This window comes from Cucurbitaria berberidis, assembly GCF_010015615.1.
Source record: "Cucurbitaria berberidis CBS 394.84 unplaced genomic scaffold K460scaffold_2, whole genome shotgun sequence".
Taxonomy (NCBI): Eukaryota; Fungi; Ascomycota; class Dothideomycetes; order Pleosporales; family Cucurbitariaceae; genus Cucurbitaria; species Cucurbitaria berberidis.
Window position 1 is genome coordinate 1,670,584 of NW_024468936.1, and position 22,379 is coordinate 1,692,962.

Consider the following 22,379-nt stretch of genomic DNA (forward strand, 5'->3'; position numbering starts at 1 on the left):
ATTTGTCACGCTAGCTGTAAGCAAAGTTGCATACAACGCTCCCAGTATAGCTTTGCCACCATTTGTTGCGCGTTACCGTAGAGTGAAGATGCACACCAGGCTTTGTAGTGTAGATATCATCTCATTATTCGTGTTGGCGTTTTGCGTTGATGTTCATTGGTGGCTGCGGTGGTGAGGTCATGGATGTTGCGGGTAGGCGCGACTCGCGACTTTTTTTGAACATCAGCAAATGCCGCTTTGTCCACCTTCACTCACAACGATGGCGTCCAACTACACATGCTTGGCCTGCTCGCGGGCACTGTCGAGGTCGTCGTCTTCCCTACTTAAGGTAACAATCCCTCTTCAATGCCGATTTGTCACGACTGACCGCATTAGCCATCGAACAAGACAGCGCTACATAGAGCGCAACGAGCCTTTTCCACGACTGCACCAAGCGCCTATCATGTTTCGCAAAGCCTTCTAGCCGGTGCTAGGCCTGAGGCGACCAAGCAGCCACATCCGAAGATCAAGTCTGGCGTGGAAGGGCTCGCTCAGAAGTTGCGCGAAAAAGCTCCTCTGATGACCGAGACATACGTCGCATACGGTGCAACACGAGAACTCATCAAGGAATGTGTCAGGCCCGGCGAATACAAGATTCCCCAGGCGCTGGAGAAGAGGGGTGAGATACCTACAGACGAGAACGGGGTACACCTGGGAGAGGCCGAAGGATGGTGGTACGAAAGTGAGTGTTCCCACCAAATTGGCAAGTAGAATGCGCTGACCGACTATCTTATAGCCCTCGGTCTGAAGCCGACCTTCTTCAATTGGGCGCAAATCACCTTTATCCACATGTACATGCTCCAGGTCCGCTTCCGAATGTTCCCGCAATCGCACGCTCCGGTCTGGATCCAGCACCTCACAAATCAGGCCTTCTACGCCGCCGAAGACCGTCTCGTTGTATGGCACAAGTTCACTGCCAACTCGCTCCGCCAGAAGCATCTCAAGGACATGTTCTCACAATGGCGGGGTGTGCTTCTATCGTACGACGAGGGTCTCATGAAGGGTGACGCTATGCTTGCGGCTGCTATCTGGAGGAATCTGATGGGTGCTCAGGAGGATGTCGACTTTGAAAAACTGGCGCAGATTGTAGGATACATGAGGAGGGAGCTCAAGAGGTTGGATAACGCAACGGATGATGAGGTTGCGAACGGGCAGTGGAAATTCCGGGGCAACCCAGGAGACGAGACGGGTATCGTTAAGGCTCCTAGTAGGATGATGACCAGTGGAGTTGTCAAGGTTTAGACGAAGATACCACTCGGGCCTCGTGGCAAGACGTCTGTTCGTGTACTTGTTTGAATACTGTATATTACAATGTATCTCGACGCATTATGTTGGAATGTCTCATAGCAATTACGAGCAAATGCCCACTTAGTTTTATATATTTATTGGCTAGCTATGTTATAATATGTAGACTACTAACTAGATCTAAAGAGGATTTCCAAAGCGCCTACGCTCTAATTAAACTATCGCTAGTTCTATAAAAGTACTTTAAGTGAGGAGGCATTTGTAATTATATTAGTTCTTCTTAGATAGGTTAAGACGATCGCTAACCATAGTTCTAAACCTTAATATCGTTCTCCCATGGTACTAAATATCGATTTCGATGACTATTGATGAGTCGGGTGCGAAAGAGTATACCTAGGTAGACAGGGTGTACACTGTATGGTAGCTTGGGAGTTGGAGCATTGAGACCAAAACCAGGACTAGATTTGCCTTACCAGAACATCCGCATTTGTAATGTATGACGGCCGGTGAACGTAGTATCGCTGTGTTATGTAAGCGAACCGCGGTCTTGGCGTAGGCATCTATCAGGGTTCACGAACAAAGCTTCCACGACTCAGCCTCTTAGAGGGCACTCACCCTTCACGCACACTCACATAGCTCTCTGTTCTTCGCCAGCGAATATACCCACCATGCCGGGTACCACCGTGTCACACGCGCCGCCGCAGATACCGGGCTTCCTCATCTCCAGCTACGATGCACAACCTCTCAAAGAAGTTGTCGCGACACTCTTAGAGCGCGACAACTTGCGATTCCCCGGCGCGCAGCCCGTTTCCTTTGCCCGGGAACACATGGCCGAGCTTCAGCGACAGGAATACTTCATGTGCGAGAAGACCGACGGCCTCAGGTGTCTCCTCTTCTTGCACTGGCAGGACGCTGGTGGACCCGAGTGCGAACCAGTGACATTTATGATAGACCGCAAGAACAACTACTACAACATTACGCCTCCATTCGCAATTCCTCACTATATGCACCTGAATGAACAGGGCCGGTTCCTCTTCGACACAATACTAGATGGCGAGCTAGTGCACGATCACTACCCCGGCGAACCGGCGCCTCGACTTAATTACTACATCTTCGACACGCTCGCTGTGGGTGGACAGAATGTAACGAGCAAGACGCTAGATAAGCGTTTGGGGAGACTTCAAGAGTGGGTCATGAAGCCGTACCACGAGATGCTAAAGAAGATCCCCAACATCAAGCCCGACGACTTGAAACCCTTTGCTCTCAAGGACAAGAAAACCTACCCAGCATATTCCCTCCAAGAGATGTTCAACAACGTCCTGCCGACCCTGAAGCACGGCAACGACGGCTTGATCTTCACCTGCAAGTCCACCCGCTACGAGTTCGGAACAGACAGACACATTCTAAAGTGGAAGCCGCCTCAAGAAAACACTATAGACTTCAAGCTCCGACTGGGTGATTTCCCGCTCATTGATCCTGCTGACGGCGAGGAGGGATTGATACCAGACTACGACGCCATGCCCGCGCCTTTCCAACTCCTCGTCCTGCATAACCAGAACAACTACCAGCCCTTCGCAACCCTCTCCGTTACACCCTCTGAATGGGACAAGCTCAAGAGCCTGAACCAGCGTCTCGACGGCCGCATCATAGAATGCTTCCGCACACCCGCTGGGCAATGGAAATACAAATCCGAAGGCGACGGCACGCCGAGGTGGCGCGACGACAAAAAGGACGCCAACCACATTTCGACCGTGAACAGCGTTTTGGAAAGCATAGAGAACCCTGTGACAGAACTGGATCTACTGGAAAACCAAGAAAATATCAAAAAAGCGGACTACGGCAGGAAAGGGAAGCAATATCACCCGCCGCAGGACGGAGGCGAACGCGATGCTAAGAAGCGCAAATTCAGCCAAGCGGAGCTGAATGGCGGACCACATTAGCAGAGTGACCCGTCTGGATTTGGTGGGGGTGGGGATTGTAGGTGGTGGCTTGGAGAGCAACTCGACGATTAGCGGCGCGAATCGTGTGCGTGAAGGGGGGAGAGATTGACGTATTCTTCTTTGATTATTGTTATTACTACTATTGCTTATCGTGTTAGACTGGGTGCGAAAGTCGACATTTGCATACCGGCGCAATGGGGCCTACAAGGCGTTTGTTTCTTTTCCTTATCTCAAGGATAGGATATGATACCCACGCTTCGTTCTGTTTATCATATGGTTAGACGAGAGAAGAGAGTTCGTAGGATAAATGATTGAATAAAGTCAGCCGTCCGCCTATAGGATGGGTCATCTACGCATGCGACACGGTGCTTCAGCTTGTAAACTCTTTCATCACCGTAACTGCTGCAGACACATGGCAAAGCGTACAAAGTACAAACGCGAGTAACAGAAGATGAACCCTCCATTTCTATCTAACCTGCAATCGCACCCCATCACCTTCACCCAACCACATAGAACGAAGATGAAGCCCAATTGCTCCAACATGTCCTAACCATCTTAATCCATATCATGTCGTGCAGTCGACTTTTGTGTCTCATCGCATATACCAGCCATCTCATGTCTTAAGGATTCCCATCCATATCGATGCAGAAGTCCACCACGCCCAACACACCCCCACCGGAAAAGAGTCCTTGTCCAGAAACTCCGACTCAAAGTAAGATACAAGAAGATGAGAAAGTAGCACCGCTCAAACACCCAGCAATGTGCGTTGCAGTAGAAGCGAGTGTAATGTCTTAACGCTAGAGAGCAGGAACTGAGATCGAGGAGATAGAACAGGTCGTAGATAGTGAGATGCAAAGGCAGGCCTGCTCCCTTCTCTCCAGCGCATAGAAGGATATTTGAGGACATAAGAGATGACAATGTGTAGCGCATGGTGTATGCCGCACGCTCGCTAGCCGATAGGTGTATGTGAACGCAAAGATCCGAATCATATACAGGAAGTTAGTGCTGCTCTTTCTCTCTGCAACACCATACATGTGGGCTAAGATGCTGGGACTGGTGGAAAGCTGTCATCGATCTGCTTGCCTATCTCTGCAAGAGATTAGCGTCGACTGCCGGCTGGAGACGCATTTCTGCTTACCCTGCCACGTCGCTGGTTACCTCCAGCTGCTTGCTGCTGCTGCTGTTGCTGCTGAGGCATATACATGCCATACGGATACATCCCCGGTCCCATGCCTTGTCCTGCGAGGTTGGCTGGCTGCATCATTGGCGACCCCGTATAACCGGGAGCTGCAACTGGCGATGCGTTTCGGTACGGGTCCATACCAGGAGCAGCAGGCTGGAAGCCGTTCATCTGCGGGTAATACTGACCCTGGCGGGCTAGAAGCTGTTGGTACTGCAACTGCTGCTGGCCGGTCATAGTCTGCATGTTCGGCATAAACATTTGGGCATTGGCGCCCATGGGATATTGCTCGAAGCCGTTCGAGTCCATACTTGCGGTGCGCTGAAGACCAACGGGATCGAAGCCAGGAGCGGCTCCCTGGTAGAAACCCTGGTTGGCCTGGGGGCCAGCGCTGTCCTTGGATGCAGGGCGAGTTTGGGAATGTTCTCGGTGGCCAGGTCCGCCACGAGTCGAAAGGCCTACTTCGTCCATGAGTCGCTTGTAGCCTTGTTGAGGCTGTGCTTTGATGCGAACAAGCACATTTCGTACATTCTGCACAACTTCTGCGCGAATTTGCTCATCAAAGAAAGGCGTAGTGAGCACTTTGAAGATCAAGGTAGCGCCACAATTCTGGTCGACCAGAATATCCTCCAGGACCTGGTCATTGGGAGAGAAAAATAGCGCCTGTAGGATGGTGTCGCGAGCCTCCGGCTCATTACGTTGATTGATGATCTTGAGGACAGTAAGATAGGCAACCTTGTGGGTGCAGAGGTGGACGATGTGTGGGACCAGACGAGGAGCCAGGACAGTGCGCCTTCTTGGGAAAGTGCAGGTGTCGAGGAACCAGGTCAAAAGCAACGCACCATTAGCATTTGTAGCAAGCTGAACGCTGTGGAGGGCAATTACAGCTGCTACCATGCGCTGTTGATCCTTGGTGGCAAAGTGGCTCTCCAGACAGGCTCGCATGGCACGAGCACCGAATCGACCCTGAGCGAGATCCCAAAGTCGGCCGAGCATGACTTCAAAGATGAAGTTGTTGAAGTTCTGATACTTTAGGCAACCCTGCATAACGTAGTTGCCGAATTGGTCGAGGAAAAGCGCCTTCGCATAGGGCTGTACAGCGTCCACCACCATCTTCTGCATGGCGGGAGATTTAGAGACCTCAATAATTTTCTGAGCGGCCCACGTTCCGTTCTTGTGGACACCGATCTTAGCAAGGTGAGGTGCAATCTCGCGCAGCATTGCTTCCTTGGTAGGCTCCTCGCAGAACTCGAACAGTTTCTGCACGACGGTGTTGCCAAGGTAGTCTGAAGACAGCTCAGCGATTTCAGGGAGCATGCTCATGGCAATCTGTTCAATGTCCTCCTTTGAGCAAGAGCCATTGTCAATGCGTTTGCGAATCTCGCGCAGTCTTGGCGCATCGTGAATCCGAGTATGACTTGGCTCCTCAACAGTAGGGATCTCGTCCACGTAGTTGTTGAACTGAACAGCGGCCTCTACCTGCGACGTTATCCGGGCCTGTTCCTCGTCTGTAGCACCCAATTCTTTTACGATTTGGACAATATCGCTACGGATATCTGTCAACTCAGGAGTGGTCAAAGGTGCATTCGCAGTTGGAGTGCTGTTCGCCTTTGTGCTGGTAGGTACGCCGGTCACACCCTCCGCCTGTGCCTTCGACAATGGGTCCGGGCTGGGCGAGGGGAAGAGGCCATTGTGACCAGGCGTCGCTGCCGCGCTAGGAATTTTAGCGTAACCGATGCGAACTGGTCCAGCACCAGGGAAGATCTCCTTGCCATTCAGGGTTTGTTTCGCTTGAACAGCGCTCTCAAGGTTCTCAAAGTTGACAAAACCGCAGTTTTTGTGGGTCAACACACGGGTCGAGTCGATCGTGCCGTAGGCAGCAAATATGACATTGAGAGACGACACAGTGGTGGATGAAGGGATGTTACCAAGCCACAGTGATCGAGTAGGCCCTTCGAGGGTACCATCATCACCAAGATTCGACCCGGGAAGGTGGAGCTTCTTGACGGCTTCAGTTAGGTTGTACTCGGCATCCTCGGTAAAGTCAGCACCTGTCATGTTGTTGTTATATTGTCCCATGGCGGGCAGATAACTCCGCATCAGCCCTCGTGAAGGCCCATCTAGCACACCAGCAGTCCTAGCTCGAGGACGTGCAGAAGAAGCGAGGTTTGCAAATGCTTGAACCTCGAGGTTGTGTTGACGAACAGCTTCGTGGATGAGGAGCGCGTTGGCCTCGGCAGGCGTAATTTGGCCACTATAGGCGCCAAACTGATCCTCCTCGTCCTCCGCATACTTTTCTTTGGCGTTCACAGAGTAGGAGCGGAATCGGTTAGCACTGCTCGAGTGTTGGCTGTTGGCATTTCGTTGGCTTTCAAGAAGCAACTCGATATCCGAAGGGGCCAGTGTAGCTCGGGTAGGCTGAGGAGTGTCGACGAGCCCAAGGTAGTCGAGAGTCTTGACATCTGTGTCGGCAAGTGAATCGCGTGAGAACGAGGACATGGGCGAGCCAGGTCCATTCGACGGCAGGGAAGCGATGCTTTGAAGGGTGCTGCTGCGATCGCGGTTGCTTGCCCACCCGGTGGAGAAGATGGAGTTGCCAAACGGAGAGGTGGAAGGTGGCAGGAAGCCTGGTCGTTGAGGCATTGAGCCAGCACGAAGGCGGGAAAGTAGTGCAGACTTGGCAGCGGCGTTTGTAGAGCCTAGGGCGTTAAAGGTCGAAGTATCTGTCGGCGTACCTGGGCCCGGCTTGAAAGGGCTAGTCGAAGGTGTAGGGCGAGATGTCTTTGGGAGGAGGGAGGAGGCTGACATGAGCCCAGGAGGAGCAGTAGTGGGGGAGAAGCGCGAAGGAAGAGTACCAGCACGGGCACGGCGACCCGATGTCTGCGCAGCTGACGTGGACTCTGGGGTAGCATTGTTGAAGTCAGGGAAGCTCTCTCCATTGGGAGATTCTGGGATGGTTTCACGCAGGGGCGTGGAATTGCCGCTGGTGGGAGGTCCCCACATTTGCGGTGTCAAGCCCTCCTGGGCTTGGATCTCGCGTGCACTGTCACCCAACGTTAGCCAAAAACCATGACCGTGTTTCAGAGTGCGACCAACCGTTTGGAGAATAGGCGACCGCCATAATCATGCGACGGGGATCCAGCTCCCAGCCTTGCGCCTGCCGCGGCGTTTCCCAGCGGGTTCGACGTGTTCCCAGGGAAGCGGAGAGAGCCGCTGTTGGGGGGCTCGACAGGCGAGGTGGTGCCGGTCGAGGAGCCGGAATGTGGCGGCTGCGAAGACAGCTGGGGGATGTAATTGAGATTGATGTGGTGTTCGGGGCGAGTAGTCGGAGCCATTATGAATTACAGACTCTGGGGTTAACCAAGTGGTATTTTCAATGCTGGGAAAAGTGGTCGTAGTGACTCTCGTTTACCAAAACCAGGGCAACGTTGGACACGCAGGTTGGTGCCGGCCAAATGAACGTGAGGCGGGGAGGATTATTGCCAGCAAGACCGAACTCAGCTCAGTGCAAACGGCCGTGTTATGTGTGTACAGATGGGGCTGGAGACTAATGGCACGCGTTGGATCCAGTCCAGATGATGACGACGGCTGAATTGCGCAATGTGGGGATTCTGGGCTCTGATTCTTCGCGGTGAAGAGGCTCTTTTGAGGGCTGTAGCGAGCAAGAGGCACACGAGACGCGCGTGTTTGCAGGCTGGCAGGCGGCGTCGAGGGACTAGCGAGTCTCGAGGAGCTGCACCGTGCTTTGACGGTGAGGTATGCGGGGGCCCGGAAAGCGATCGATGGCGATAAGGAATGACGGAGGGATCGCAATGAGGAGCGTCGTCGCCGTGGGGTGGTGGTTTGTCGATTATGATACGGCTGGCTGGCGGGCGGAATAGACAGATCACCGAGGTGACTGGAGAACAGAAGAAATGGGATTATACAGATGGCTGATTAAGCACCTAGGCTCATGGGGGAGAGGGCGAAATACAGCGGCAGCAGCAGCATCAACGGAGGGAGGGGGAGAGAGATGGAAGAGGGTGCAGGGTGCGCGGGTGCAGAGGAAACTTGTGAGAGGTGGTGGTGGTGGTGGAAGATGAGCGAGCAGCGAGCACCCAAGCACTGGCCAGGCCCCAGGGACACGCTAGGACGGCGAATCAGTGTGTGCAGCCAGGGCAAAGAGGTTACAGATTACGGGCAGAGCATCTGCGACATGTACAACAAGCTGGTGTGGTTTAATCTTCTCCTTGTTCTGTTCAAGGTGCCCTGTAGCCATGGTGTGATGCTTCTCCCACGGCACTACACTGCCAAAGTGCGATTGCTTTGTATACCGCACTCAGGGGCTCTCCCGTTTGCCTCATGCGAGCGTCGCCCTGAGTGGCTGTCGTTGGCAAAGGGCAGCGAATGCCCGCACTTTTTGAAACACAGAGGCGCGTCGACAAAGTCCGTCACATCCAGCCCAGAATCTGACGTGGACACTCTCTTCAGCTCTGTCCTGTACTGTCCTGTATCACGGCCTGATTGGCTTGTTGCTGCTAAACTCGGCTTCTGGTGCAGTCGGCCCTCCTGCACAGAGAGATGCATGGGCACGCTCCTCTCGTTTTATTACTCTTGCGAACCAAGATCAAACATTCTTTTCCAGCAGTCCCCTAGTACGTACTACCAACCAAAGAGTGTGCCGACTATATATACCCCAGGAGCAAGGGCGCTCTCCACTGTGCGCTGCATGGACACTGTCTCCCAAAAGGAGACGACTGCAGGCAGAGATGATGGGCATATGCTTGATGCCATTACGCCGGTTGTCTGATGTGAAGACTAGATAGGGACTAGCTGTCCGTGCCGTCTGCCTGTCGTCGCTGGCCTCGAAGATGTTGATCATGGTTAATAACTCGCGCTACGTTTCAGGAGTAAGGGGGATGGAGGATGGGATGCCCCCCTCTAGCGCAACCGAAGCCAAGGACCCTTCCGCTGACTTGGCGCCGCTCCCCCGATCACTTGTACGTCGCGTCCTTCTTATTAGGCGCGTGCTTGGAAAACGCACACATCCAGTGGTAGTGACGATTGTGACGGCCCTTACCCCCAGCACAAGGCCCATGAAACACACGAACGCTACTACATGAAACACTGGCAGCACATACCAACTTTAGCATTATCCGCCGTCTAACGGCTTTCCGCCCATTCGGAACGCATAGCCCGTGTCGCATGGAAGCCTTCTGGAAAGCGTCGCGCGACCCTTGACCGCTGCCACCCAACGCTCGCTTTGCCTCAGGGCCTTGCTTGCTCGCCTGCACCTTCCTCGCACTCGCCTTGCCTGTCGTCAAACCTGTCCCTGATCACCATGTCCTCCGAGGAAGCAGAACAGCATGTGCAAGTGGAAGTGGAAGAGGAAGAGGAGGAGGAGGAGGAGGAGGAGGAGGAGGAGGAGATTGCACCGTCTGATCGCCCTGAGGATCACGACTCATCTGACGACGACGATGACGATGAAGATGAAGAGGACAGCGAGCCTGAGGCGCTCGCAGAGCTCATGGTGACAACGAGGGCGCGGAGAACCAATGCAGGCAATCGCATGTCGACGCTGCTCGCCAAATCAGCCGAGGAGGAAGAGTGGGGAGAGGAATGGGAAGATGCTCCAAACGAGGAAGATTTTCAGGGCGACGACACCAATGAGCAAGAGGATTACAACATGGAGTCTTCGTCCTCGGAGGAGGATGAGGATGGCGGAGACGAGGACGAGGCGGGCGAGAAGGAGCTGCGCAAGGCAGAGCGTCAAGAAAGGAACAAGAAGCGCAAAGCAACAACAAACCCATTCGCTGCCCGAGTCGCCGCCGTTACCCGCAAGAAGGTCAAGCTCGATGTATCACTTGCAGAATCACCCGCATCTGCCCCTCCACGGCCAAAGAAGAAGTCGGAACGAGCGTCATGGATACCCACCGAGGAAGATGGGCCCATACGAACTTCTTCACGAAAGCAGACCATAGCAAACAAGGAAACCACCATGGCTAAGCTCAAGGAGAAGGACCGAAGGCGAGACGACACCCTAGCCATGATGAAGGCCGCTGAGGCTCGCAAAGCCAAGTCCAAGGAGAAACCGTTGACGCAGGCAGAGAGACTTGCTGAAGCTGCTCGCAACGAGAGAATCAACAAGAAAACATTACACAGATGGGAAGAGGCCGAAGAGGCACGGGCAGCAGAACGGCAAGCCAAGATCGACGCCCTGAAGAACCGACAGATCGATGGGCCTTTCATTCGATGTTACAGTGGACCTTCCATCTGGGTGGATGACAAGCTCAAGTTCACGGGGAAGGATGCGCCCAGTCTAGAGCATCTTGACGAGAAGCTAAATAAGGAATTCATTGTTGGGGACTCACAGCCTGCTCAGGCTGCTCAGACCGAGCCTACAGAACAGGTTGACGAGCCAATGCCAGAGAAATCACAGGCTAAAGACAACTCCTTGGGCAACGCTCTAGATCCAAGCCAACCTTCCCAAGACATCCTGGATCCTCCCCATACCTCGACAAGTGCATCACCTATGCCATTGCTACCAACCTCGCTACCGCCACAACAGGAAGCTTCACTACCATGGACTGCTGCATCACAGGGAGGGGATGTCTTCATGGGCTCCTACGGCATGTCCTACCCGAGCAGTATCATGTTCGCACCTCCAAGCCAAGACTCGTTCCTCTTCGGCATCGACCAATACGCCCAGAACACACAATCTCAATCCACTCCAACCGACCTTCCACCAAATCCATTTACGCAAGCCTCGCCCTACCAACAACAGTACACAGCCTCACAATCGCCCTTTCCACAGCCGCATCCCTCACTCAATGATCCTCTTCTCACTCAGCACGGCAGCGCCATCGGCCCTCAGGCCTTGTTGTCGCAGTTTCAGAAGCAACCTGCTCCGCCAGCGCCGCCAGCACCTCCACGACGGAAGGTTATCAAGCGCGCCCTCCGCAACTTACTAATCTTATCCAACTTCTCAAACCTCGATACACCGACAACATCGTCCCGCGCCAAGACCACTGCATCTTTGCTCAAAGACAAAGATAAAGCGGCTCTTGTTCAGCTGTCCATGTCACTGTTCAACTGGTCTCAGCCCGACGCTACCCTTTTCGTCAATGCTATGCTGGTTCAGTCCGCGCTCAAGCCTACCAAGAAGAATCTCGCCGCCCTCGAATCTGCCCTCCCTCAACCCAAGAAGCCTCTTTGCGCCGTTACCAATGCCATCGCACGCTACCGCGACCCGGAGACAGGTATAGCGTACCGCGATGCGCGAGCCTTTGGCGTATTGAGAGGTGTCGTGGGAGGCGGCTTTGTGTGGAGTGGTGCGTTGGGGTGTTATGTTGGAGGCAGGGCAAAGCCCCTGGAGAGTATGCAGGGGGGCAAGGGGTTTTTGGGAATGCCGCCAGCTAAGAATGTGCCACGACGTTTCTGGGAGATGACTAAGAAGACGGCTCCTCCGGCGTCGATAGAAGTTCCTCCTCAACCAACCGGGCAGACGCAGACAGTTGTAGGGGCACCGGCGCAGGTACCAGTAGAAGGCTCTATTGCTGCTACTGCGCCACAGGTCGGACAGGAAAGCCCCGCTACAGTCAAAACAGAAGCTGGGAAATAAATGATGGTGTAACAAGAGGTTAGCGTGTAAGATATCATGAATTGAACGCGTTTGCGGGTGCTGACAATGTAACGTCCATCCAACTCGGCAAGAAAGTAATGTGCAACGAATATAATAAGATCAATAGAATACTTTTAACAACAACTAGTACAGCCTCCTGTTTGACCAGTGATGAACTGAAATGACAATACCTAGACTTGTTGGATATTCACCGCGTCTCTTCGATGGTAGTTGTTAAACCTGAACACGAGGCGGGATGGCTATCTATTCACATAGTAAACTGTCACACGGAAAAGTGACTTGGCAGCCCAAGGGTTCGAGTGAACGTGCTATCGATGAAGTGGAGCGGGAGGATACAAGGCATAGAGCATGGCAATGCGATTAGCAGTGAGATCTCGAAAAAGAAATGGTGAGTCGGCGAGTGAACAAGTGGCTGTTGGAGTGCCAGGCATTTTGGAGGATCGTAAGGTCCATGATATGCATTGATGTTTACCAGACAACGAATCTCAAACGCCGTCCGTCTTGTCGTTCCCGTCCGCAAGAGTTTTTCAGGCGCTCGTAGCTATACATGCCGATGCCCACCGAAGCAACTCCGTGTCCACCGTGATGAAGAGCCAGGCAGACCAGTAGTTCCAGAGAAACCGCCACGCGACTCCAGCAGACATGACCTTCATAGTCATCGTCAGTGCGCATCCGCTTATTTCTTGTCCTTCTTTCCACCCTTGGTCTTGGATGTGCCCCGGAACTCCTTCATCCTGTTCTTGCGCTGCTTGCCTGTTGCCGAGTCAGTATGTGTCGTTTCACCAAGCTTCCCATAGCCTCTGCCATAGACATGACAGGGCCTTGGTGGTGATCGCGAGGAACGTACGCTGCTGCCTGCTGGCCTTCTCGACCTTGGTGGCCATGCCGTATCTTACTAGCCTGTAGCGGGGCTCGAACTTCTTCATGGCCTCGTTGCTGTCGTAGATGAGGGCAAAGCCGGTGCTCTTGCCGCCACCGAAGTGTGTCTTGAATCCGAAGACGGAGACATCGTCCTTCTTGGCCTTGTACAGCTCACCAAGCTTGCCACGGAGCTCGTCCTTGGAAACGTTGGCGCGGTTGGGGTGGAGGACATCGCTATACGACCATTGTCAGACCCTGTCCTTCGCAACTGCGTGCGCGGTAAACTGCACTTACACGACCATCTGGCGACGTCCGAGGAGGGGGTTGCGGATGAACTTGCGCGTGCGCAGGGTGACTTGTGAATCGGCCATGTTGAAGGATAGGTTCGACCTGCAACACCGTGTTAGACTGTCGTTTTCGGTGCGTGGAGCGGATGCATGGGCTGGTAGACGTACTGGACAGAGCTCGATCCTGCTGTTGTCGATTCGCTGGTGTTAGTTGGCCGGCACGATGTTGTCGTCAAAATCGGTAGTCGAAATTCGACCGTGTGCGAAGCGAGCGCCTGCCAAGCCGCCCCACTCCGATTAGGTAAGCGCACTGTTCGCCCTTGCCCTCACCACCTCCAACATTGAAAAGTGCAGCCCTGGAGAGTACTCACAACCTTACCAGAACTGGTGTGCACCGGCTGTTAGGCCTCGATATCCTGCAGGCTCATTATCCATCTGCATCTCTGTGTCAACACCTTCCGCCACCATGGACGAATTACAAGTCTTGTCGCAACTGCGCATCTTGCGACACCAGTACTTTCAGCTGGTAGAACCATATCAATTGAGGTGGCCAGACAGTGCTATCCTAAAAGCGCCCGACGTGCAGTCGTGGCTGTTTACCAACTTATTCGACGCGGATGGTATCACCTCGCCACCTCCGCAACGCTATCAACACAGAGTGCTGAAACTACTCATTTCTAAACTTGAAAAGTCGATTGACAACCCTGAAGAGGATGTATGGCCACCCATCTCTTCCCGATGCCATTCCTGGTAGCCTCACGCAGCGTAGCTAACTAAGCTCATTGATTCTATGAATGATTCAGCATGTAGCAGTGCTTCGTTGCAGAGGCGCTGTCTTTTCAATCACCTGCTAACCTGGTTCTTTCCCTGTGAACAGGAAATCTCAAATGATCTCATGTCTGCAATGGGGACTCTCCTCACATCCTGCGTCCCTTCCGAAGCCGATTCTGCTCAACAAAAGGCCTTCGTGACATACTCGTACCCTCTCCACTTAAATAACGGCAGCACGTCGGATGAGCGGACAGTGACGCTTCTTGAGGCTCGTTCCGTCATCTCATCGTCAGGAACCACTGGGCTTCGTACCTGGGAGGCGGCATTGCTTCTCGGGTCCTATCTTGCATCTGAAAGCGGTCGCACAATAATTCGGGGCAAAAGATTGTTCGAACTAGGTGCAGGGACGGGTATGCTCTCCATACTCTGTGCCAAGTATCTTGAAGTTGCTGGTATTGTTGCTACGGACGGCGACGAAGCTGTTGTTGATGCTATCAAGACGAACATGTTCCTGAATGGGCTCGACACGGATGACTCGTCTGGCTGCCAGGTTCGCACTGCGGCTCTCAAGTGGGGATGGCCCATGGACGCGACAACCTTCTCAGAAGACTACGGCATGGAAACACCGGACGTGCTCTTTGGAGCGGACGTCGTAAGCCATCGTCATATGCAATATTCGCGGGACCATGATCTTAACATAGTCGCAGACATACGACAAATCCGTCATTCCACGCTTGGTTTCAACCATGTGGGAATTTTTCGAGCTGAATTCAGCGCTCCAGGTGTTCATTTCTGCCACCATACGCAACGAGCAGACGTTCGAGACTTTTCTGAACGCGTGTAGTGGGTCTATCCGCTTACGACATCGGGCGAGTTGGTTGCTGACTTTTGTGGGGTAGAGCGGAACGGCTTCGGTTTCGAGCAAATTGATTGCCCACCAGTCCCGGAACACGATCAGGTTGGCCCGTTTTATCCAACTTCGACGCCGATTCAAATTTGGCGCATCACTCGAAGCCAGGTCGCCAAGGACCCCTTTGCGATCTGATGGACGGTTAGGTGAAAATTCTTGCCGACCAACACGTGGCGGCCTAGACTGCGGACACATCCTGTAGCAATGGTGGATTGCTGCACGCAGTATGTTTCAAGTCTCAGAGCGCGAGAATTTTCGTGCCGGTGTAGTTGCGAGAGACAGCGAGTGCTCTCGGTGCGATGCATCTATTGGCTCCTTTGTCCAAGCAGCTTGTTTGGAGTAAAGGCTGGGACCCGCACCTCCACCTGCTTCGTCAGTCGGCCAGGCAGAGAAGCTATTGCTTCGCATCGCATCGCGATCCCCAAGCAGGTAACCGGCATGACGGGTCGAGGTTGGCGATGCGACTGGTGAAGTTTGCAGCACGCCGAGCACGATCCTGACATATTCGCTACCGTTGCGTGATTTCCCGATTTTCATTACCTGAGGGCAAGCCTTCGGCATACCGCATGGAGAAGGCTGTGACACGTTCACGCAATAAGGCTTCATTGTACGCAGCAAGCTCGCGATCCAAAGGTGTCATTGTGTTGCAGGCACTGATACGCAGCCGGATGGGGGCGGACAAATGGCACTTTTACTGAGTGGTACCTCAATCGTCACCGAGCTGCCAACCTTATCTATCCGTCCATGTTGGCCAGGAACCAGTCAGTCAGTGTATGATATCCGGCATCCCCGCCGTTGCCGCAGCGGGAGAATCCTGATCAAAAAATCAACGCACCGTGATGGATGGGAGGGGTGGGGGGAAGTGGCTTAAGAGTCAGCCAGCTACTACTCTGGGATGGCGTGCTGGGGGGGTTATCGATGGCTCCATAGTACTCGCCATTGCGAATCATCCCCACACGCGTCACGATAACCTGAACTAAACCGTGTATATAATTTAGAGCCCGTCGTCGTCAACTCAAGTCTAGAACTGCAGTCTCACCATCCATGACGACCAGGGTCTTAATTACTTATTGACGGCTGTCCCCCGATATCTTTCCTCGCGCCCCTCACCGATACAGTGCTTGCTCACCCAGACTGCCGCCAAAAGCCGCCCACGCCCTGGAAACCCTCGGCTCTCCCTACTACACCTAATAAAACCAGTCCAGGCCAACAGGAAGCTTATCGCGCCTGCAGCCTTGCACGCCATCGCCCCCCGGTGCCGGTACTGCACGGCTCCTATCAACGCATATTGGAATCGATCTGTATCCTCCCTTCCGACGTCGCACGGCCCTGATCATTCATGTAAGCTTTGCTGTCTTCCTACATTCCTCATGACATGCGCGGTGAATTCGGTGGCTTCTTATCGTCGGCATCGTTGCCGACCCGTCTTATTCGCACGCCTCTACGCCCTGAGATGTAAACGCCACTACGTGTGCCTGGCTAAATCGTTGGCGCAGCTCTCCAACGCGATAAGGAATCTAAACAAAGCACGACCCTTCCGTCATACCGACAGTATCAGCTCCCAAGTAAATCGACGCTGTGTCACCGCTCTTTTCAGCACTGCTACTTCAGCCTGTGACAGCGATCAATTCGCTCACGGCTGCACCGTGCGCCATTTAATCCCGTGAGGCTTTAAAGTTGACCGACTTCCATACCATGGCGACAGCCACACATCACGTTCGTCACCCGTCGCATCATTCAAGGAAATCGGTGCCAGCGCACGCACGGCCCTCGAAGCCTGGCCCTCCTTCAAAACGTGCACATTCCCACGGTACCAAGGCCAGTTTTAATAAATCCCCTCATTTCACTGAGGCGGAAGGTGAGGACGAGGACGAATCAATGGCCGTGAGCTTTTTGAATTACTGGTACGTTGTTCATCTGCCTTGTCGCCGCCTCGTCTACCACAACATGCTAACCATGTGGCAGCACTCTCTGCGAAAAGCAAATCATCGTTCCAAGTAACTCTGTGCTTTACTGCTCGGAAAGGTATGGCGTTGCCGCTCCTTCTGCAGTGTGCTCTATACTAAGACGCATATAGCTGCCGGAAGAAAGATAGCGAAAAGAGCCTCACGTATTCATACGACAACTACTCACCACCAACAACACCATTCGCCAACTTCTCCTTCGAAGACCTCACCTTCCGTGACATTGTTCCCCAACGATCACCAACTCAACCCGAGTCAAAGCGTTCATCATGTGCCTTCTCAGACATATCCTCGGACGATAACCTATGGTCCAGCGACGATAGGTCGCAACGCTCAGACTCTGAAGCATCACGTTATCTGCGCTATTTCCAGGCTTCACTTTCAAATGCAGCTGAGACGGCCCGACCGTATCGCCCTCGTTACACTCGCGCCTCCACGTCACAAGTCAGCTTCAGCGCCGCTCCGTCACTCTCCCACACACCCGCCTCTTCAGTCAGCTTCTCGTTACCGTATACACCGGCGTATCCACCTCCGACTTCCCGCCCGTTGCCTCCCAGGAACAACCCACACACCTCGTCTTATAGTTCCAAGTCGATAGACCTTGTCACGCCGTTGACGGCCACGGCGAGTGCGAAACAGTACTCACATAAGACGCCGCCGATATCGAGGACCAGTACGAGTACGATTGAGGGTGAGATTGTCTATGCGAAATCACCTGTACCTTCTCTATCAGCGGCCAACGGAAGTTTGAGCCGGTTGATGGCTTCGACGCCCCATTAGGCCGCTTGGCTATATCTTTCTATTCTAGGCGATAGTTTAGCCTACATTAACGAATCTTTTTGTAATATATGATCATGGTGGATAAGTTTGCTATGCTGGGCGTAGCTTTTAGGAGACACGAGCGCTACGATTCGCATCAAAAGTTGAAGAGTTTAAACATACGGATCCATTGCACCATACCACTAGAAAGCAAAATCCAAATTTCATACGAAAGAGCCATTGCAAAGCTCAATAACACGCTATTTTTTCAACTTCTTCCCTCCTGTCTGATACTATTGCAAAGAAAGGAGTCACTTGGTCAGCTAACTTGAAGATGTTTGAATCTCCCGGCTCCATCTCAACACGTCTCAGATCTTGACCCTCAACACATCCGCCAAGTCATCTGCCAGCCGGTCGAGTAAAGCACTCTCGTCTCGTCCCAACTCCATCTTCCCTAGTCCCCTGCTCACCCCATCATCTGTTCTAAACTCCTCCCGCTTCCGCTGAATCATACACGCATGCATGACACCAAACACCAACGCCATCCGACTCCGCGCATGATCCCACCAATCCATCCGCAGCTCCCTCGCCGCATAAAGAATCACCTCAATCAGCAGCACACGCTGCACGTCCTCGCCTTCCCGAATCGGCAGCAGCGGCAACAAATGCTCCACATCTGCACGGAAGTTCAGCGAACCGGGGGGAAACACGTCCATTAGCATGCTGAAGCCCAATTGCAGTGTGGGTACATGGAAAGTAAAGCATAGCGCGTCGGCGTCTTGCGCGGCGTGTTTGGCTAACTCGTGGATCCACCATTCGCTTGGGGCGGAAGGGCCGTCGGCTAGGATGGTTTGTAGGCGCATGTGGATCTCATACAGGGACCATGTGCTACGGGGTCGGGGGCGAGGGCGACTTGGTGCAAGGTCGAGGCGCTCGGATGTGAAAACAATAGGCGTGGACATGACGATATCGGAGGGATTGTCAGGACGAAGGGGCTTTTGGTTAGACATTGTTTTGAGTTGGGTTGTGTAAGGAGCTGGGGATCTTTGGAGCAGGTTGCTTATGAAATAAAAGGGGATAGTTATCAGTGAAGGGCCTTGAGAGGTTTGTTTGGTAATACTGCGGCATTGTGAAAGCATAATGTGCATTGACTCTCTGACCAAGTCGGATCGAGCTTCTGCACTATGTAGGATAAGTATTTCTACTCTGATATAGGATATTATCTTACTAGAAGCTTTCACTCCGTCACGACATTAATAGGCCTAGGGAAATCCAAGATGATAGCCTCATGAAATGATTCGATCCTTAGAACCACGAGATTATGAAGGCGCCAACAGTTTAAATGAATGCTTTTCAATAACTGTTAGGAATGCTACAATATTGTGTATAACGCCGTAGTCTGATTTCTTCTCGGGAATACGTATAGCACTCAACTAAATAAATGTAAAAGCATACCTGTTGTGACGATGGGGTTCCCACCTGGATAGTGCACGACTTACTGAGGAACCAGCTGACTCAACCATGTCCTGTCGGCACAGAGGACACAGCGAACGAGTACCCTCAAGGCACGCTACTAGGCAATCGAACTAATAACATGTCCGCCTGCACGTGGAAATTTGACAGGAACGTTAGAACGGCCTGGATTGACTTCGTCAAAATCGATCTAATAGTGGGGACAACGCTTGTTCGCAGGATCAATAGACGCGACATTGACAGTCGGTTGCGTGCTCACAAAGGCTCCGGCTTGCCCGTGCGTCATCTCACGAGCAGGCTGCTTGGGGACCTCCACTTTGTTCATAGCCTGGCCTGGCTTGACTGGCCGTAGTGGTGGTTTGAGCATAGCATTGAAGCCAGCCAGGCCGAGAATGCCCTCTTTATCGACGCAGTTTACAAGAAACTCCAAAAGGGCCAATCCATGGCACAGCTGATGTTGTTGTCTAGAACGTCCCCTAGGTTGACCTCCTTGAGGGATAGCTCTTGAAGCATAGAGCTCAGAGTGTCACATCCTGGGGAGGATTCGGCGTCTTCGACAATTCCTGCGTCTGCGGCTTCCACAATCTTGATCAAATTCCCCCCTTGCTACGCCCAGCACGAATAGAAACAAGCCAAGAGTGAACGAGAGACCGTACTCCGAATCGGGATAGGCAGGTTTCTCTTCACTCGTCGGTTTCGGAAAAGAGTGCTCAACGAGAGCCTTCCAAGACAGTAGCGAGGACATTCGTAGTGTACGAAGTTGTTGTTTGTAGATAGACTGTGGAGGAAAGATTGGTTTTTCTGCCTGGAAGAAGATGGAAGCATTTTTCTCTGCGAAAGATTGTCGCATAGCGTGAGCACGTCCGATCGTTTTCGCCCATCTTTGCGCAGTGTATGTGAGCCTGGGTTGCACGATGTATCCTCAATGTTTACCTAGCTACATAGCGGCCCGGCTAATGGATGGGTATTCATATCATGACGAAGGGGCACGGCTCAACATATTTGCCCTCGCACAGTATCGTAATTTGCCTTGGTAAAGTTCTCGTCCACATACAGAGCTAATTTCTCCGAGTTCTGTCGTGGTGGATGATTAGCTGGTTTATGAGGTGCAGCCACTAATGTGCAGCACCAATAGTAGGAAGTCAGTACTAATACTTTAATGAAAAACATAACTGCACATTCTCAGATAGCCCTAGCGAGCAGTTGATCCAGGTCTCCGATACATACTTGCTATTGTTTGTTGAACCGCTAGATTTATTCTCTCAGGTTGCGAGCAGATACCTAGGTATTGCCCGGCGCTCTTAGCCTAGCCGCCATGCCAGATTGGCCTACATCTTGGATAAAAGTTCAACCCCGATCGTCAGCGATCAGAAGTATCGCCGGTCGAGTGTATTGTACGCTAACGATTTCGCATGTTGGTTGTTCCGACGGGGCGAGAGGTATTTCGGTCAACGTAGGGATGATAAACGCCTCGGTCGATGTTCTTTCTGTCTTGGTGATCTAGACTGAGTTTGTCTAATAAAGTGGAAGTCGTTCGGGTTAGAAGATTCTCGCGCTGTCGCTATTGGAAAGACGTAGAGGGTGGTGTTGTCGAGAGGATGCTAAGGACATGCTCGCAGGGACTGCTTTAGTACCGTCTGAAACCAGGTGGATCTAATGACGAAACATGGCTCGTGTTCTAAATGTGGCTGTGATGTTTGCGTGGTGTTGTTGACGCAGAAAGCAGGATTGATTCTGGGACGTGGCTTACACGAGCGAATCATTTCCTTTGTCGGAGCCTCGGTCGACAGACACGCAACCCATTCGCTCACCCCACAATCACTCGATTCATCTAACCATAATCCAGCATCAGCTAACCTCCCCTGTCCTACTTCCATACCCCGCCACTCTAATGCGGTAGTGAACTTCGGTGCCTCCCGTTGTTTTCAGCCGAACCTCTTTCAGAGACGTAGCCGCAGCCTTCGCTCCCATGATACATGCGCGGCCGAGAAGACACAGCACAAGAAGGCGCGACGTCAGGGCGTCTCCATGGCCGTCGCGGTGCCTTGGAAATGGCTTGGTTCCGGGGCTGTGACGCGAGAATGAATCGGATTGGGCGGATCAGTCCAATCTGCGACACGGCAGACATGATGTCAAGTGATGGGGTTGGTGGAGTGATACTAGGACGCGGTGGAGAGACTTTGGCACTGCCTACTCGTGACATGCCATTCCCCGCACACGGGCGGAAGTATATCTGTTTCACATATCCCCGCGTCCTAGGGAACGCCTTTTTCGAAATACCAACCAGCACAGCGAGTCTATCCAACACTACTTTACCGTACCAACATCACTGCTCCGGAAGGAATATTTGATCGACTATAAACCAGTAACACATCCAACCAATCCAACACCATGTCTTTTACCCGCCTAACGCCACTCCTCCGCCAGAGGCTCTTCACATCATCCGCACGTGCTCGCCATGTCATCTCAATGGAGGATGCCGCCGCCGCACACCTCACAGCAACAGCCAATGTCGTTCCCCGGCTTGGACGGGTTGCACGATGGTATGTCACCTTCCCTTCTTCTATGCCTGTCGACACTAACAAGACCTAGGTATCTACCAACCATGGCAGCAGTTGCCCTGGGCATGATCTATCTTCCCCAGAACTTCACATCCACAGAGACCAGCCGCCGGACAGCCAGGCTCCCCGCGGCCAATGCCAGCATCGGCTTTGGCATCTCGACTGCCTTGAATGAGGCTAATCGCAACATTCAAATGGGCCTTGAACCTACTCAAGAAGAGAAGAACATGATCTTAATGGATTCGTATGGCGAGCGATCTAGTCTGGAAGACATGGAGAGAGCCATTGCCGGCCTGGAAGCAAAGCCCATGAGCCAGAAGCACAGGAACGTCGCTCTGGCGGAGGCATATGGAGATCGAAGCAGTCTCAAAGACATGGAGAGGGCGATGGAAATGTATGAGGTCCAGTGAGAGCATGCAGGACAGTGCACGATGAATAAACGACTACCAGCTTCGAGCCAAGTCTGCTTCTGGGGAGGAGACTTGAGATGAGAGCAGAGCACGAGGGAAAGAGGACAACATGCGCCCTGGAGGCCGCAAGCCACACCGCCAGGACACAAAACTACCGCCGAGTTTCAAACTCATGTCGTTGAAGTTCGTGATCCTCGAGAAGTGACAGGAGGAGGAAATATGCGATTCGCATCGGACAGGAATTGGGTTCCAAGGTCATATGTTGGGTACAGGACTATGATTTGTGTATCAACAATAACGTCAATATCACTATTCAATATACTATTATCACATGGCAAAAGAGCCCCTGAAGCTCGCT

At 52.8% G+C, this 22,379-nt stretch overlaps 10 protein-coding genes across 10 annotated transcripts; 7 read left to right on the top strand and 3 right to left on the bottom strand.

The window, feature by feature from the left end:
• Nucleotides 1-522: 522 nt before the first annotated feature.
• Nucleotides 523-1,281, top strand: K460DRAFT_281510 (ubiquinol cytochrome-c reductase assembly protein Cbp3; the record flags this gene model as incomplete). Its single annotated transcript, XM_040928496.1, has 2 exons — nucleotides 523-721; nucleotides 776-1,281. Coding segments are annotated over 2 exons (705 nt in total), but the record flags the coding sequence as incomplete, so codon positions are not given.
• A 671-nt stretch (nucleotides 1,282-1,952) lies between these two features.
• Nucleotides 1,953-3,224, top strand: K460DRAFT_280534 (mRNA-capping enzyme subunit alpha; the record flags this gene model as incomplete). The annotated part of the gene is made up of 1 exon (XM_040928415.1): nucleotides 1,953-3,224. The coding sequence occupies one exon, from the start codon at nucleotides 1,953-1,955 to the stop codon at nucleotides 3,222-3,224; it is 1,272 nt and encodes a 423-aa protein (XP_040790062.1).
• Nucleotides 3,225-4,323: 1,099 nt separating this feature from the next.
• On the bottom strand, nucleotides 4,324-7,739 carry K460DRAFT_374553 (RNA binding protein-like protein Jsn1; the record flags this gene model as incomplete). The annotated part of the gene is made up of 2 exons (XM_040934680.1): nucleotides 4,324-7,447; nucleotides 7,501-7,739. The coding sequence occupies 2 exons, from the start codon at nucleotides 7,737-7,739 to the stop codon at nucleotides 4,324-4,326; spliced, it is 3,363 nt and encodes a 1,120-aa protein (XP_040790063.1).
• A 437-nt stretch (nucleotides 7,740-8,176) lies between these two features.
• Nucleotides 8,177-9,285, top strand: K460DRAFT_59121 (uncharacterized protein). Its single transcript, XM_040938549.1, has one exon. It carries the CDS (start codon nucleotides 8,357-8,359, stop codon nucleotides 9,191-9,193), a length of 837 nt encoding a protein of 278 aa, XP_040790064.1. The 5' UTR covers nucleotides 8,177-8,356; the 3' UTR covers nucleotides 9,194-9,285.
• Nucleotides 9,286-9,401: 116 nt separating this feature from the next.
• Nucleotides 9,402-12,145, top strand: K460DRAFT_363566 (YL1-domain-containing protein). Its single transcript, XM_040932845.1, has one exon. It carries the CDS (start codon nucleotides 9,725-9,727, stop codon nucleotides 12,002-12,004), a length of 2,280 nt encoding a protein of 759 aa, XP_040790065.1. The 5' UTR covers nucleotides 9,402-9,724; the 3' UTR covers nucleotides 12,005-12,145.
• Nucleotides 12,146-12,713: 568 nt separating this feature from the next.
• On the bottom strand, nucleotides 12,714-13,257 carry K460DRAFT_243963 (uncharacterized protein; the record flags this gene model as incomplete). Its single annotated transcript, XM_040927333.1, has 3 exons — nucleotides 12,714-12,778; nucleotides 12,873-13,120; nucleotides 13,181-13,257. Coding segments are annotated over 3 exons (390 nt in total), but the record flags the coding sequence as incomplete, so codon positions are not given.
• Nucleotides 13,258-13,639: 382 nt separating this feature from the next.
• On the top strand, nucleotides 13,640-14,989 carry K460DRAFT_279312 (uncharacterized protein; the record flags this gene model as incomplete). Its single annotated transcript, XM_040928320.1, has 4 exons — nucleotides 13,640-13,888; nucleotides 14,000-14,596; nucleotides 14,652-14,787; nucleotides 14,844-14,989. The coding sequence occupies 4 exons, from the start codon at nucleotides 13,640-13,642 to the stop codon at nucleotides 14,987-14,989; spliced, it is 1,128 nt and encodes a 375-aa protein (XP_040790067.1).
• A 1,560-nt stretch (nucleotides 14,990-16,549) lies between these two features.
• Nucleotides 16,550-17,598, top strand: K460DRAFT_374557 (uncharacterized protein; the record flags this gene model as incomplete). The annotated part of the gene is made up of 3 exons (XM_040934681.1): nucleotides 16,550-16,758; nucleotides 16,820-16,879; nucleotides 16,932-17,598. 3 exons carry the CDS (start codon nucleotides 16,550-16,552, stop codon nucleotides 17,596-17,598), a joined length of 936 nt encoding a protein of 311 aa, XP_040790068.1.
• A 347-nt stretch (nucleotides 17,599-17,945) lies between these two features.
• K460DRAFT_352636 (uncharacterized protein) lies at nucleotides 17,946-18,587 on the bottom strand (the record flags this gene model as incomplete). The annotated part of the gene is made up of 1 exon (XM_040931666.1): nucleotides 17,946-18,587. The coding sequence occupies one exon, from the start codon at nucleotides 18,585-18,587 to the stop codon at nucleotides 17,946-17,948; it is 642 nt and encodes a 213-aa protein (XP_040790069.1).
• A 2,639-nt stretch (nucleotides 18,588-21,226) lies between these two features.
• Nucleotides 21,227-22,258, top strand: K460DRAFT_363578 (uncharacterized protein). Its single transcript, XM_040932846.1, has 2 exons — nucleotides 21,227-21,593; nucleotides 21,643-22,258. Exons 1-2 carry the CDS (start codon nucleotides 21,442-21,444, stop codon nucleotides 22,019-22,021), a joined length of 531 nt encoding a protein of 176 aa, XP_040790070.1. The 5' UTR covers nucleotides 21,227-21,441; the 3' UTR covers nucleotides 22,022-22,258.
• Nucleotides 22,259-22,379: the final 121 nt, after the last annotated feature.

What these genes read in the sequence shown, in the direction of transcription:
- K460DRAFT_363578 (XM_040932846.1), top strand. Translation starts at nt 21,442, where the DNA reads ATGTCTTTTACCCGCCTAACGCCACTCCTCCGCCAGAGGCTCTTCACA. An exon ending in CTTGGACGGGTTGCACGATG is followed by an intron (nt 21,594 to 21,642) that starts GTATGTCACCTT and finishes AACAAGACCTAG; the next exon opens with GTATCTACCAACCATGGCAG.
- K460DRAFT_363566 (XM_040932845.1), top strand. Translation starts at nt 9,725, where the DNA reads ATGTCCTCCGAGGAAGCAGAACAGCATGTGCAAGTGGAAGTGGAAGAG.
- K460DRAFT_59121 (XM_040938549.1), top strand. Translation starts at nt 8,357, where the DNA reads ATGGGGGAGAGGGCGAAATACAGCGGCAGCAGCAGCATCAACGGAGGG.